The sequence below is a fragment of the Dipodomys merriami genome, unplaced genomic scaffold, assembly GCF_024711535.1.
Source record: "Dipodomys merriami isolate MVZ:Mamm:240054 unplaced genomic scaffold, mDipMer1.0.p SCAF_19, whole genome shotgun sequence".
Taxonomy (NCBI): domain Eukaryota; kingdom Metazoa; phylum Chordata; class Mammalia; order Rodentia; family Heteromyidae; genus Dipodomys; species Dipodomys merriami.
This window is the reverse complement of record NW_027203270.1, coordinates 31755885-31771704: the sequence shown is the minus strand read 5'-3', so window position 1 is coordinate 31771704 and position 15820 is coordinate 31755885. Positions and strand designations below refer to the sequence as shown.

The 15820-nt window shown below is 54.5% G+C and overlaps 1 protein-coding gene across 1 annotated transcript; it reads left to right on the top strand.

Annotated features, from left to right (window-relative positions):
* Window positions 1-1851: 1851 nt before the first annotated feature.
* Samd14 (sterile alpha motif domain containing 14) lies at window positions 1852-15810 on the top strand. Its single transcript, XM_070028327.1, has 10 exons — window positions 1852-2154; window positions 5779-5833; window positions 10202-10368; window positions 11035-11323; window positions 12028-12115; window positions 12199-12273; window positions 12347-12506; window positions 13157-13276; window positions 13383-13538; window positions 14279-15810. Exons 2-10 carry the CDS (start codon window positions 5791-5793, stop codon window positions 14432-14434), a joined length of 1254 nt encoding a protein of 417 aa, XP_069884428.1. The 5' UTR covers window positions 1852-2154; window positions 5779-5790; the 3' UTR covers window positions 14435-15810.
* Window positions 15811-15820: the final 10 nt, after the last annotated feature.

Here is a 15820-nt window from a genome sequence, read left to right as displayed (position 1 = left end):
CTTTGGGGTCTATACAGAGACTGATCAATCCCCAACTCTAGCTTACCACCCAGATCTCATCTCCTACCATGGTCTCTACAATCTAGCCAGCACACTGCCATTGCCAGATTCTGAAAACACAGAGAGGAACCCAACCCTCAGTTCCCACAGATCCCTTAGAATGTCCTCAACCCCTAAAGGGTATTGATTCTGTTCCCCACAGTCCCAGGATAAAACTACCACAACATGTGGCAGCCCACAGGCCCTGTGGGCATTGGAGAGTTTTCCCCCTCCAGCCTCGTCACCCCTCCCTGAGCTCTGGTCTCTTCCCCCAGCATTACCATTTGCACTTGAACAAACCACTTTCCTTCCCTATCTATCTTCTATGGTAGGGAATAGGCAATAGAAATGCCTGCTTCATGCTATATACTTATTTTGAGGTGACATTAAATAGCCCAGTATCTGACATGGCCTCCTGCTTATGGTAGCTAGTTATTGTTGATTACATTATTCCCCTTGGCTGGCCTGCCACTGCCTCCTCCTGCTTACCCTGTCCAAGTCTGAGCTCATCAGTTCTTATCCTTAGCTCCAGCCCCAGGGCTCCCAGTCTTCAACTAAGACTCCTAGGCTTTTCCTAGACCTCTTCTCCTGCCTTAATTCTTTGTCCCCTTGGCCCCAAATCCATTTCTTCAATTCTTAGCATGGAATCTCTCCACAGCCCTTTTTTTTTTTTTTTAACCAGTCCTGGGGCTTGAACTCTGGGCCTGGACACGGTCCCTGAGCTTGTTTTTGCTCAAAGTTAGCACTCTACCACTTGAGCCTCAGCGCCACTTCCTGCTTTTTCTGTCTATGTGGTCCTGAGGAACCCAGGGCTTCATGCATGCAAGGCAAGCATTCTACCACTAAGCCACATTCCCAGCCTCCTAAAGGAGTGCCCAGTTCTGGCTCCCCTGTAGCATGCCCTTTGGCCATCCTTTCTCCATGGAGAAGCCCAGTGGTTCTTCCTCAATTATGATCAGATAAGAGCTTCTCCCTGCTCTATTTTTTCCTTGCTAGTAGAATAAGCTGCAGGTGTGTGGGGGAGGGGGCCTTAGCTCATCTTCCCCTCTTGTCCACACATTCCCAAACCCACATCTCCCCTTCCCTGGCCTACAGGATTCCTCCTTGTCCCCTACCCCAAACCTAACCAGGTGGCTGAAGGGGTGCTCGGTGAAATCCAGCCCCTAAGCCAAATCCTCCCCCACTTGGCTGTGCCTTGACTGTACAGTGAGCGCCCGGGGCCCAGGTCGGGTCGATTCGGTTCACCACGGTGCTCCTTAGCCTCGGGACCCAGGCTGGCTGCTTGGTGGATGGATGTTGGTTGAATGAATGCATGAGGGAATCGGGAGCTCTCACAGACCCTGCAGAGGAGGCGGGAGCCCTGCAGGTCTCCAGGCAGGGCGGCCTCCCCGACCCCTCCCGCACCCCGGCCCCTCCGGGTGCGCAGTCTCCGGTGCGGCCGCTTTCCCCCCACCGCTAGGAACCCCCGGCCCGGCCCGCAGTGCCCGCTGCCTCCGCCCCTCGGTCCTCGCCGCCTCCGCCCCTCCCTCCTCCCTCCCTCCCACCCCCCCCCCGCTCTTTGTCTCCCGGGCTCCCGCCTCCCCGCCACGCGCCCCTCGCCCCCCGCGTCGCCTCGGCCCCAGGAACCCCCACGGAGCCGGCCAAGGCGACCGTGCACCCGGCGGCCTGGCAGTGAGGACCCGCGAGGCCCGGCCTGGGGGCGGGGCGGGGGCGCCCGCCCATCTCTCCCTCTCCCTCTCTCTCCACACACACACACACACACACACACACACACGTACACACGCGCGCACACGCACACGCGCGCGCGCACCGAGCATCCTCGCGTCAGGTCTCCAGGTCCAGCCCCGCCCGCGCCTCCGGCTTCCCGCAAACCTCCTCGGTGCTCCTCACCCGCCCCCGACTCTCCACTGCCTTCCGCTCCCGGATCCTCCCCGCCGACCCCCGCCCCCTCCCCGGGATGGAGCGGCTGGAGCCAACCCGGAGCCCCCCGCGACCGGGGTGACGACCCCCCCCACACACACACATACACACCCCTCTGTCGCCGCCCCTGCCAGGAACAGCATGGGCCTAAGGGGTGCCCGGGGCGCCGGATGCTGAAGATGACCCAGGCTAGAGGTAAGGGGCCGGACCCCCTGGGGTGGGCCGGGGAGCGCGAGCGGGGACGCTGGGCTCGCGGACGGCCGGCCCCCAGCAGGACCCCCATTGGGGTCCTGGCTACCGGGGTCTTTCTTCCCCTATCCCTAGGGGGACCGCAGGGAACTAGGCTGTCAGGGGAGGGGGTAGAGGTAGGATTTGTGTCCCTAATCCCCTCCCTCCCGCCTGGGGACATTAATTAAAAAAAAAATAGTGTGTGTGGGGGAGGGGGAGAGGATTTAACTCCTTCAAGCCACGCCAGCAGTTGGATTGATGGGTTGGAACGGAGCTGGCCATCGCTGGGGCTTGGAGAGGAGCCTAGCTCTGGAAGGGGTGCTCCGTCCCCAACTCCCATTTTCTGAAGTCCTTTTGGGGGGGGGGCTGTGGACTCCTGTGGACAGCCCCAAGCCCAGAGATGGGGACGAAGCCTGGCAGAAATGGGAGGGGCAGAGACCCCTCCTCCCAGTTCCACTGCTTTGGGCACCCCAGCCTGGATCCAGCCCTTCCCCACCTTCTCCAGTTTCAACTCTCTCTCTCTCTTCTCCTTGGGCCTCCTTCTTGGGGTTCTCCCTCTTCTCTTAGGACCCCACTCGTGGGCCACATGCAAGCTGCCAGTGCCTTCCCTGGCCCCATTCTCTGCCAGCCCTTGCTTGCTCTTTCTTCTCTGCCCCCTGTGGACACCAACAATCTCTATATCTGTAGCTGCTTCCTCTCCCTCTCCCTTCCTCTCCAGGCTGTGCAGCTTTCTTTTTTCTTTCTCTTCCCAGGGGTCTCAGGTAGCTCAGAGTTCACCTGCCTCCTTTTCTCCCAGAGAAGGGTCAGAGGTCATTACAGTTCCTCCAGGAACTGATAGCCAATGGGAGTGGTCTGGTGACAGGGGAGCCTAGAGGGTATCTAGGGGATACCCTCTTCCACCCTGTGTCATTATGTGGCTGAACATCTATAAGTGTGTGTGTGTGTGTGTGTGTGTGTGTGTGTGTGTGTGTGTGTGTAGGAATAGGGGAGGAGATGGGGTTGTTTAATTTTCCAAGACTGAGGTTTGAAAGGAGAATGTCGGGTGGCAGGTGCCTAAGTGACCTTCTACATAGCCCATCTTCCAAGAGTTCCTCCACCAGATAATGTAGGGGGACACTCCCCGGATGAAGAGAGGAAGAGAAAGTAGTTTGTGCTGAATCAGAATGGACTGAAAATTATGTGAGCTGGAATCCCCTACCCATCCTCCATGCAGGTTTACTCTGGGCCTTCACTAAAGAGCCTACAGACTCCCCATTCTCAGTGTCTCTGAGAAGTCACCCTGCAGAGAGCCTCTATTCTCGTAGGAGAAGCAGCTTCCATCTGTAAGAGTCCTTAGTCCAAAGCCAGCAATAGTGGCTGATGCCTGCAATCCTAGCCACTCAGGAGGCTGAGATCTGAGGGTAGCAGTGTGTAGTCAGCCTAAGCAGGGAAGTCTAAGACCCTTATCTCCTACTAACGAGCAAAAAGCTGGAAGTAGAGGTGTAGTTCCAGTGATAGAGCACCAGCCATCACACACACACACACACACACACACACACACACACTTGCACACACACAGGAATCCCTAGTCTGACAGAGTTCATGGTCCTACTTTTTCAGAAGCTCCCATTTGAGGTGGGGAAGGTCAAATACAAGTAGGGAATCAATGAAATACATATTTTTGAAAGTCTGTCTCCAGGGTTGGGAAGGTGGCTCAGTGGTAGAGTGCTTGCCTTGCATGCATGAGGCCCTGGGTTCGATTCCTCAGCACCACATAGCAGAAAAAGCTGGAAGTGGTGCTGTGGCTCGAGTGGTAGTACGCTAGCCTTGAGCTGAGGAGCTGAGGCACGGTGCCCAGGCCCAGAGTTCAGGCACACGACCAACCAAAACAAAAACAAAAACAAGTCAGTCTCCATTTCCCAAGGGCTGGAGAAGGGTAGACTTAGAAATGGTGTAGTCGAATGAGAAGAGAGAGGGCAACCTAGAACAACTTCCTGAAGGGGGTGGCAGCTGAGTCCTAGATAAAATTTGGTGATTGAGGGAATTCAGCTCATCTAAAGGCCAGACTTCTCATTCCTCCCATCTGGCCCTTGAGGAAGGAATGTTCTAGATCATGGCTTCTAGTCCCTAGACTTCAAGAACGGCAAGAACATCCTTGAAGGGCCATCTCTGACGTCTCATTCTCGATTCCTGTACTGGCCCAGGCATTCCTGGAGTTTGGGATAGAGATAGTTTTAATGTTTCTTCTAGTCCTAGCCAGTATGAGCCAGCTCCCCTCCCTCCAACCCATCTTTCCTCCAGCAGTGTCCTTTACTCATGAGTACCCCTGGAACTCCAGATCATTCCTCAGGATACAGCTGAAAGGCAGGAGACCAGGTTCAAGACAGACTTTGGCCTCTTAGCTCCTATAGCTCAGCTTTCATGTCTGTAAGTGGAGATACTAAGATTCCAAAACCTGTAGCTTGCTCTGGGATGATGTAATGACAGAAGCTAGAAGGCATTCCTGGCTTTTCTACACCTGTCAAGTATATGATCAAGCCCAGTGCCTTGCCTTTCTCCTTTCTTCTGACCTCAGTGTCAGAAGAAAAAATGAAGATTATGTCTCAGCCATGCAGTATTCCTGGCCCCAATCTATTAGTGGCCCCTGAGCGGAACCCAGATTGTTCTAGCTGCATAAATCCTTCCTCCCACCACAAAAAGATCTTGTCTGCCACACTGCTTCCTGGAACATACTGGATGCTTCCGAGTTGGATGTCCACTGTTCTTTTGGTAGAACTCCTCATGCCCTCCTGCATCTGTGAGTCTGGCAAGAACTGTGAGAACTGTGATTCTGTCTAGAACAGTGGCCCTGCTAGTGCTGCCAGCTTCCTGAACAGCTCATGTTTAAAAAGGCAGGTGGTGAGGGCCCCAAGGATGGGAGTAGAGGTGAGGCAGGATTGGATGACAGAGAGAAGATGGATGGAGAATTGGTAATGCAAAGATGAATGGATGGACTGATGGATGGACAGACAGATGTATGGATTGTGGTAGATGTTGGATGGGTGAGGTAGATATTGGATGCATAGATGGCTGGATAAGCAAAATGAGTAGGAAAATAAGTAGGTAGCTGGATGAAAGAACCTGAGTTTTGATCCTGTATTTTCCACTAATTTACTGTGTGGTCTTGTGTCAGCCACCCCATCCTCTGATTGTAAAATAAGAGGACTGGATTTATTAATCTCCATGACTTCTTCTAGATTTGATGTTGTACAGTTAATGATGATCAAAAGCTTTTATGAGATGCTAATGGTGCTAATGATGGCAAGGCCTGAGACAATCTAGGGACGAAGGGAGGGCAACAACCAGCTGGCTTGGACCGGCTTGCAGGATGTGACCTGTACCTGTACCCTGGATTGACTTTGCCTAGGCCCTTCTGTGCCTGCTCCAAGCACCCCCAGTCAAGGAAAAGGACTTAGATGTCTTCCTTTTCAGGAGCAGGAGGGACTGTTTTAAGGGAATGGGAGGGGCCAGTAGACCAGGAGCTGGCAGTCATTGGCTTGCTCCCTTCCTGACCAACTTGAACCTCTTATCCAGTGTCTCTTTTTCTCTCTCTCCACATCTTGTCTTCCCCAGCTCTCTTGAGTCATGGCTTCTTCAAAGCTCCGAGAAACTGCAGATGAGGTTTTTGGTAAGTTCTATGTGACTCTTTCTCTAGCTGTGGAACACTTCCTCCCAAGCCACTGAGTGGTGGAGGGTGGACTTTCCAGCTTCAGTGTGTGTGGGGGTGGGGGTGGGGGGTGATTTCTGCTATCTAAGTGGATTTGCCATACCAACAAGGGTCCTTGTTTATTAAGTGTTCATCTTACACTCTGTACTCTAGATCTTCTGTGCATTTATCTCCCAGGTTTTTAATATTCACAATAAAGCTAAGAAATAAGCCCCTTTAATTGACCAGGAGTGTTGGGTGCAGAGTGCAAAAGTGACTTGGTTGAAAGTCCGCATGGCAGATTAGTGCCAGAGCTGGAACTTAGTCATGTGCGGTGACCTCCAGCATACTCCAGCCCAGGTAACACATGGGAATTCCAAGTCGCATGCAGAAGTTCCCCACATCTCACCGACTGGCTCTGCATGCTTGCCCAGGGCCTCTGTGTCCCGCTCAGCCCACACCGCAGCCATGCCTGTGCCACTGTGCCATTGTTTGGAGAGAGAACACTGCTGCAAGCCAGAATTCACAGCAGGTTCTGGAGCAGAAAAGAGGATTTGGATGAAGGAAGGACACATTTGCAAGCACAGCTTGGAAGGGCTTTTCTGCATGGAATGCCCAGGGTTCCAGCTTCTCCCTGATTTTTCTCTTGTCTCCCTCTTTTCCCTCCTTGCCACTGCCACTGGTGATCATGCTACAACTGCTGTTTCCTGCTTCTGGTCAACACTGCTCCCCACCATTCCCCACTGAGGCTCCTCTGAGCCTTGGTCTTTGAGTTTGGTTCCAGGTTAATCCTTGGTCCTTTCCCTTTCTGGGGCTTCCACTGTTCTTACCTCCTTACCTCTGCTCCTCACAGATCCTTTCTTGTTTTCCTCAGTGCTGAGGTAGCTGGGCCTTGCCTGGCCTGCTTCCAATGAGAAAGGCAATTAAATATTCATGACTCCCACTGCCCAGAGCCCAGAGGGAGAGAAAGAGGGGATAGGCAAGAGAGAAGATGAAAGGGAAAAGATAGACGAAGGGTCTAGTAGACCAAGGGACCCAGGATTGGCTGGCTGCACCTTGTCTTGAAACCTCAATCCTTTAGGAGTCCTTTTGCCTTCTAGACCATGGGTGGTACCCAGGTGGCTGAAGGAGTAGAGGGTCCCTCTCTCTCGCTGGCACGGACTAGATGAATGACAGAAGGGTAGAGAAAGCAAGAATGCGGTCCTGGAGGCAGCAGACCATCTTTAATTCCCTCCACACTCTAGGCAAAACCTTTCTTCTCTGAGATTGGTTTCTCTGCTCATAAAATGAGGGAGTAGATTCAATGTTGCTCTGATCTTTGCCTCAGGAAGGGTGTAGCATGTCTGGTGGTTATAAGCGAGCCAGACTGCCTGCCTGTAAGCCCGGCCTGCTCTTGCCAGCTCTGTGCCCTGGAGATTCCCCAAGTCCCTTCCTGTAGGGTGTGAGGAATTTAAATGAACGAGTAAGGTGGAGGCACTTAGAGCATCACTGGCACAGCCAGAGCTCAACAGTGAGTGCTGTCTGCTCCTCTGTGAAGCAGTTCTGGACTTGCTGCTTTCAGGTAGCATGTGGAGATGCCAGGCCAAGGGGCTGGGAAGAACCTCCCCACCCCTTCACCCAGCACTAAGGGGCTGCACATACCACAAGGGAGGCAGGTGCAGAGGAGACCCAGAAAGGACAAGTCATACCTGGGCAGTCCTGACCACAGTTGCCCCTCCCATCCGTAGCTGCTCCCCCTGGACCATCACCACTGCATCTCTGGATCTATCTTCTTTCCACCAAGCCCAGTCACAAGCTAAGGGACAGCATCCAAGCCATCTCTCTATGCTCAAGCCCAGGACCAGCACAAAATAAACTAAAATAGCCAGGGAGGGCCTTGGGGAAAGAAAGCATTTGAGCAAAGGCCTGAAAGAAGTGAGGGAGAAAAACATGCAGAAGTCTGTGGAGGGAGCCTCCTAGGAAGAGAACAGAAGAAGGACAAAGATCCTGAGATGCTGGGCCCCTGTGGAAGTGGAAGCAGGGTGGCTGGAAGGAGAAGCAGAAGCTCAGGGAGGTGAACCTGGAAGACCACTGGGAAAAGCTTGGCTCTTGCTCTGCAGGAGACGGAAGTCACCTGAGGGTTGTGAGCAGCGGAGTAACAGAGCTGTCATGTTGCATTAGGCTCACTCTGGCTGCTGAGTTGAGAAAAATAGACTAAGTGGGGAGGGAGGAGGAAGGAGGCCAGCTAGGAGGCTCTTTGTAATCTAAGCAGGAGATGATGGTGATCTAGATGAAGGAGCTGCAAGATCTCCCTGGTCCTCCAGCTCTTCTCACCTCTACATACTTATTCTCTCTCTCTCTCTCTCTCTCTCTCTCTCTCTCTCTCTCTCTCTCTCTCTCTCTCTCTCTCTCTCTCTCTCTCTCTCTCTCTCTCTCTCTCTCTCTCTCTCCCCCTCTCTCCCAGTTGCATGTGGGCACTTGTCCTGGGGCTTGAACTCAAGCGCCCTGGGCACTGTCCCTGAGTTTTCTTTTTCTCAAGGCCTAGTGCTTTCCCTCCACTTGCAGCTTTTTTGGTGGTTAATTGGAGATGAGAGTCATGGACTTTGCCGCCCAGGCTGGCTTCAAACCTCAATCCACAGATCTCAGCCACCTGATATCTTGTGTTGTTTTGAACTTAATTCAAACATCATGTCACTTCGCCATCAGTATTTCAGTACATTTAGATCTAGCTTGAAAGTAGAGCTAAGGGGAGTTGTGGCTGGATGCGTTTGTAGGATGGGAGGGAAAGAAGTAAAGGATGACCCAGAGGTTTGACCTGAGTAACACAAAAGATGGAGCTGCCATTAACCAGCAGCTTGGGCTGAGGGAGAGGTCAAGAGCTCAGTCTGGTTTGGAAGTTGAAGATGCCACTAGATATCCTAGTGGAGGTGTCTTTCAGGGAGATGGACACATGAATTGCCAAAGGGTCGAGGTCTGAGAGAGGAGAATAGCTCAGCAGTATCTGACGGAGCCAGGGGAGAGAGGAGAAGCCTGTTTGAGACAAGGCGGTGGGTTTGCGTTGGTGGGCTGTTTGAGGTGTCTAGGGACCTTTGATACATGTTTCCTGATAGGTGCCCGAGTGTCTGGGCTTGGAATTCAAGGGAGGCAGCAGGCCTGGAGACAGACACATGATTACTAAGTCAGAGGTGACATTTTCGATGTCTACAGATAAGAAAACAGGGAAGAAAGGGTGGGTTTGAGGGATGGAATAGAGGTCCTGGAGATCCTGAGAAGGCCTTGGGCAGGGACGTCTTTACCCATCCTGAGGCTGGTTAAAAAAAAAAAGTCAAGGCCAGTATAGAATGTGGCTTCATTCCCAGATGGACACGGAAAAGTGGAATTATAACCATGCACCATTGTGCATTTCTATGCACAATCCAAGGGGTTCATCTACTCTGTCCAGGTCTACGTGTAGGGCCTAGCTTAGAGTCATGGACCCCAGGACTCTGAGGCCTGCGAGGCCTTCTTTCTTTTTTTTTTTTTTTTTTTTTTTTTTTGCCGGTCATGGGGCCTAAACTCTGGGTCTGGGCGCTGTCCCTTAGCTCTTCAGCTCAAGGCTAGTGCTCTACCACTGGAGCCACAGAGCTACTTCCGGCTTTTTTCTGTTTATGTGGTGCTGAGGAATCGAACCCAGGGCCTCATGCTTGCAAGGCATGCACTCTACCGCTGAGCTACCTTCCCAGCCCGAGGCCTTCTTTCTTACCACTGCCACTGGCTTGCAGAAGTCCCTGTGTTCTTCAAATACAGGCCTTAAGTCATGCTATTACCGGAGTCAACCATGAACTTGGCGCAGCAAGACATCCTCAGCAGGCTTCATTTCTGGATCCAGACTAAGCCAGTCTCAAATCTCAGACTATTTCTAGCCAATGGCTTCAGATGACTTCTGTGAGCCTCTGTTTGCTCAGCTGTGACGTGTGCCTCTGTGTGCGTCATTGCTCTTGTCACTTCCTCTCCCCAGGTGAATGTGTACCTGGACCCACGATAGATATTTGTCATCTCTCGTCCTCCACAGCACTACCACCTTCCATCCTGGAGGCGCCATCCCTGTCTCCCTACTTCCTAGCACTCCTAGTTTTGTCCACTGCATCACTTGCAGACTCATGCTCAGGCCTTACGACCCAACTGAACCTCTTCTGAGCTCTCTACACAGGGCTCGTTTGTGCTGTGCCCACCTGAGGGCTCAGACCACTGCGCTGTGTCCATGACCCTCACTGGCCTCAAAGTGTCTAGCACTCACCAGTACTGACGGAATGGGGTGGAGTGCAGGTGGCCACTTAAGGGGAGTTTCTGGGCTCACCTCCTCCCCTCATGAGTCTGGTCTTTTTTTCATAGACCTAGACTTGGCTGTGCCAGAGACCGCCAGACTGGACAGCAGTTTACACAAGGCCCGGGCCCAGCTGCTGGCCAAGGGCCGGAGACACCGGCCCTCCCGCTCCAGGCTTCGGGACAGTGCCAGCTCTGCTGAGGATGGTGAAGGCTCTGATGGCCCTGGAGGCAAGGTTGGGGCAACACACACCTAACACACACCCTGTTGTACCAGCCCTTCAGGGAAGCCTCTACCCCTAGACAAATGTCAGTGATGCCACAATGATCAGCAGCAGTTCACTTCTGAGTTGACTATCCAGACTGGAGGCCTGGCACAAGTGGGAGAGCTCCAGTCATGAGCCAAACAAGCCAATCAAAAAAGTGCAAGGCTAGCTGGGTACAGGTAGCTCACGCCTGTAATCCTAGCTACCCAGGAGGCTGAGATCTGAGAATCACAGTTCCAAGCCAGCCTAGGCTGGAAAGTCTGTGAGATTCTTATCTCCAATTAACCACCCAAAAGTCAGAATTGAGCTGTGGCTGCATTGGTAGAGTGCTGTCTGTCAGCACTAAAGTTCAGGTCTCAGGAGCAGGGCGTGCGCGTGCACACACACACACACACACACACACAAATACCCCATCTTATGGATGGGCTCAGTAATTATCCCATTGTTAGCAAGTGAAGGAGGCAGACCGCCCCTCTCGAGTCACCTGGTGTTCCTGAGTCAAAGCTCCTTGTGTAATTGGGATCCCCGGGGTGGGGTGGGGTGGGGTGACTCCTGCACATTGGATGGGGTGAAGCAGCCCCTTGCCCTTGGGAAGGGAGGAGGAGCGTTCTCGGTAAGCGGCTGACCCTCTCCCAGGTGACCGATGGCTGTGGGAGTCCCCTGCACCGCCTGCGCTCGCCTTTGCACTCGGGCCCGGGTTCCCCCGCCGGGGGCTCCTTCTGCCTGGAGCCTCCCGGGCTGCGTCGCAGCCTAGACGAGGACGAGCCGCCGCCCTCGCCGCGCACCCGCTACCGACCCCTGCACAATGCCACCTCCCACGAGGGCCTGGCCGCCGCCTCCAGCTCGCCGCCGCGCTCCGCGCCCTCCTCGGACAGCTCGCCCAGCTTCGTGCGCCGCCACCCGCGTGCAGAGCCGCACAGCGAAGGTGAGAGCGACCACCCCCTGCTGGTGAGATTCGGAACTGCAGTGGTCCCTGGTCAATACCAACGCGTGGCTGGGCCTGCGGGGGGGGGGGGGGGGGGGCAGAGTAGATGCTGGGAGATGGGGAGAAAGGAACACCAGGGATCCATCATTCATTTAAGGAGCGCTTACTATGTGCCAGACTCTGCTGCTCCTTAGGACGTAAACAGGGAAAATAGAGGCAGTCCGCCCTTGTTCTCTAGAGTATAGTTGGGGGGAGGGGACTAAATCACCTTTTAATTGCATGTATAGTAACAAGCTGTAATAAAAGTCATGCAGGAAATGCGCACAGGTGGCAGAAGAGCCTTTGTCAGAGTACCTTTAGTTGGGAGCATCCTGGAAGGCTTCTCTGAGGAAGTGACTTTTACATCAAGATTGGAAAGCTGATTCCAATTGGATAAAAGTAACAGTGAATAGCAGTGTTCTAAGTGCCTCACAGTTTGCAAAAGGCATTTCATTAGGTACCCTGGAATGGCAAGATTATGCCTATATTTGAAATGCAGAAGCTTGGACAGGTAAGATGAACATATCCTAGCTCTCACACCTAGTGAGCGCCACCAGAGCTAGCTTGCAGGATTCGGTATCAAGAGAATTTCTATCAGTTGCATTGACACCAGAAAGAGGCAGCAAGCCGGCACCTAGCCTGTCTCCTTCCCTCTCTCCTGAAAGATGACAGCCGAGATGCTAGCCCTCCTGAGCCGGCCAGCCCCACCATTGGCCTGGATAAGAAGACTCGCCGGAAGTTCCTGGACCTGGGGTGAGTGAGGGAGAGGTCAGCACATGGTGCTGTTGGGGTATGGGAAGCACAGTGGGCTCCTACTCCTCCTGCTCTCTCCACAGGGTCACTCTCCGCCGGGCATCCACTGGCAAGAGCCGGAAGGAGAAGGGCAGCAACCGCCTGTCCATGGGTAGCAGGTGAGAGGTACCCATGACCCCCACCTCCCACTCCTGATTTCCCCTGGCACCCACATCTATGATCTCTCCACAGGGAGTCGGTAGAGGGGTCTGGCAGGTCCGGAGGCTCCCCATTCCTGCCCTTTTCCTGGTTCACAGACAGCGGCAAGGGTTCAGCATCTTCAGGCAGCACCACCTCCCCAACCTGCTCTCCCAAACATGAGGGCTTTAGCCCTAAGAAGTCAGCTTCCCAGGTAAGCGCAGGACTTGGCTTGCCTCAAACTGGCCCGCAAGAGTCAGGGGGCATCCTAGTTCAAGCTGGGGAATCCAGGCCTTCCTGGATTCCACTTGTCCATCCGCAGAGTCAGTGGTGACCTATTATTCCATCCACCCTGACTCCATTCATTCCACTGCTCCTGCATTTGCATTGGATTCTGGGAGATTCGTTCATCTACCAACCACTATTGCCCTACTAGTTACCCTATCTGAGGCTGCCCTTCCTGCCAACTGTTCTTCCTGGCTCAGTTCTGTCACACATGTGAGGAGCTAGGCTACCTGCTTAGTGGCGTGATGTTTCTGAGAGTCCAGTAGGGTACCCATTAGCTAAGACACAAGAGGCTGAGGGTGGCACATTCTGAGCACATCTGATCCAGCTTGAGGGAACACGGATGGGCTGCTTGTAGGAAGCACCACATAGCTGGAGACCTCCATTCCTGCTGTTCTGTGTGGCTCAGGTGACTGCCTCCCTCCCAGAAGCCTCGGGTCTTGATGCTTTGCACAAGCCACCACAGCCCGTGTCTTCACCTGCCCAGCTCCTGGCTCCCAGACGTGGGTTTGGGGGTGTGTATCTCCCTTGTTTGGGGGGTGAACTCACTCCTCATTGTGCACATCCTTTTCTGTCTAGGAATCCACCCTGAGCGATGACTCCACGCCCCCCAGCAGCAGCCCTAAGATCCCCAGCGGTCCTCGACAGGAGGCTAAGTGTTCCTACCCCTACCACACACTGTCCCAGTCCTCAGACGAGGTGAGCAAGGCTAGCCACCTGCCCCCGGGACCCCGACTCAGGCTTTCCTGGGTGTGTCGGCCAGAGGCTAAGCCCCTTACTCACTGGTTGCTGGTCTCTGCCCCAGTTCCTGGATGAGCCCCTCTCCTCTGTCCAGCACTGGAACAGCCAGCAGGTGGGCCAGTGGCTGCACAGCCTCAACCTAGAGCAATATGCTGCTGAGTTTGCTGCCCGCCAGGTCGATGGGCCACAGCTGCTGCAGCTGGATGGAAGCAAGCTGAAGGTAGGTCAGTGTGCAAGGGTCAGCCAGAGATCTGGGCAACCTTCAACCTCTCATGCTCACCTTTGACCCTCAGCTCACATTCCCAGGCTGACCTTCAAACTTCCTGTCCAGCCACTGCACAGACCTCTGGGCCAGGCCCTTGTCTAATCTTTGTACTCTAGCAGGAACCCCAGTCTGACATGAGACACAAGCCCAGCACTTTAGTTTGATCTTCTAGCTTTAGCTCAAGTATTCAAGCTGACCTTGTTCGTTGGGCTGTCATTCAACCTTGGGTGCTGGTGACACAGGAAACTCTCCCCACCGGCTCTGTTCAACCCTCAGTCTCAGCTTGGTGACAGTGGTGTCTTAGGGGGAGAGAAGTAGCTTCCGACACCAATGGAGGCATTTCTGATCTGTAAACAATCTCCCAGGAACTCTCTGGACATGAGGAGGGTCCTCAACCACTGATGAGCCATTTGACCTTGAACAAGGGTCATGCCAACACCGAATTCTAGAGTGGGGGTATGGGAGTCAAGGACAGAGTAAATGTCCTGGTATCTAGTCCCCAGGTCTGCCAATGGCTTGAAATCTGGATTCTTGCTCAAGGGTTCCAATCACTGGGCAAGTCAAGGTGGGAAGTGGAGGCCACCCTTCAGGGAGGGGTCCCAGGGAACACACATGTGGCAGCAAGGGCCTGGGGCTTGGGGTGGCCCTCTCTGATGGTTCCAGGATTCTCTCCATCACACTGGATCTCTCCTCAGAGCCTGGGGCTCAGCAACTCGCATGACCGGGCACTAGTGAAGCGGAAGCTGAAGGAGCTGGCGGCCGCAGCTGAGAAGGAACGCAAGGCCCAGGAGAAGGCTGCGCGGCAGCGAGAGAAGCTGCGGCGCCGGGAGCAAGAGGCCAAGAAGAGCTAGGGGTGGCAGGGCGGCATTGGCACCTGGGTGTGGGCAGCCGCCAGTGACCACAGGCCTCACCAGGGAGGCGGGGCCTGGACACCAGGCCTGGGGGAGCCTGGCTTCTTGCTCTTGGGGGAGGGGGAGGCTACACCCTCTCACCCTGTGTGGACCTAGAAGCCCTGGGGTGGGAGACCCCAGGGAGAGGGCCCAATAATATACTCGATTTTGAGGACTTGTTTGGCACAGTTCCAGGGGGAGGCAGATGAAGGCAAAGGGCAGAGCCCAGGGCTGAAACAAGTCCAGGAACCCTGAGGATTCTGGATTAGGCTGACATCCTTGGGCCAGGGTGGTGCACGGCAGCAAGCGAGCCGGCTGCATGCCTGCCTTCCTCCCAGAGGCCCTGTGGCAGGCCAGGGTCTTCAGGCTGGGCATCTCAGCAGGGGTAGGACAGAGCTGTGTCCCTCCAGCTCTGAGATAACTGGGCGGGGCGGGGGGAAGCTATTCTGCTAACAGGGAGGTTGGCGGGCACTACAGCAAGTTGCACTCAGGGTAGATTCCCAGCCAACCCCCTAAGAGGAGGATAGAGTGTGGTGTGGGACAGGTCCAGCCTCTGCAATGGCTGTGGGAATAGACGGGAGGGGAGGGGAAACCTCTTCTCCTTTCCTGCCCTGTGGGTCTCAATGGGTTGGGATGGTAGCCACCCACTGCCCCTCCTACAGTGGGTCTTTGACCCATTCTCTGATCCAGGACCCAGCCAGAGGGCACCTGGGTTCATTGGGGACAGAGAACTCCTCCTCCACCCCCAATGTCCCAACAGTGAACTAGTGACTCCAGCCAGATAGAAGCTGCCTGGAAGCTGCTGGATCAGAAGAGTCCATCATCAGGGGCCTCTGTGGGCTCCAGAATGGGCAAACCACAGGGGCTCTGGTTTGCTGGACTGCAAGGAGAGCCAGGTCAGCCTTAGGTGGGGGTAGAATCTACCAGCAGCTTTGGATACTATCTGTCTTTTTTAGGAAATGTCCAGAGACAAAATCCAGGTATCCATGCTGGCCAGTGGCTGGTCCAGCTTCTGGGGAACTGGCCAGAGTCAGCAATAGGATCTGTGGTGGCCTGGTAGGGTGGGCAGGACAGTGCATGCCGACTCTTGACTCCTACCCAGCTCTGCGGCTTAGGGCCAGAGTCCTGTCCCTAGGACCAGCACTTTCTGCCCTCTGCCATCTGTGCTGTGAGAAAGGCTTCTGAGGGAAACTGAGGCGTAGGGGCACTGGCACAATCTAAGCCTGGCTGAGGGGCTGGCGGCACCTGGGTCCTGGAAGCCATCAGGAGCTAAGTGGGTGCCCCCCTGCATGTGATAGGGGGAGGTGGTCCTTGGTTTCTTCCAATAAACACTTATGACTTGCCAGT

Coding starts and splice junctions, on each gene's coding strand:
- Samd14 (XM_070028327.1), top strand. CDS start 5,791: ATGGCTTCTTCAAAGCTCCGAGAAACTGCAGATGAGGTTTTTG. Junction 12,507..13,156: donor CTAAGAAGTCAGCTTCCCAG/GTAAGCGCAGGA, acceptor TTTTCTGTCTAG/GAATCCACCCTGAGCGATGA. Junction 13,539..14,278: donor TGGATGGAAGCAAGCTGAAG/GTAGGTCAGTGT, acceptor ATCTCTCCTCAG/AGCCTGGGGCTCAGCAACTC.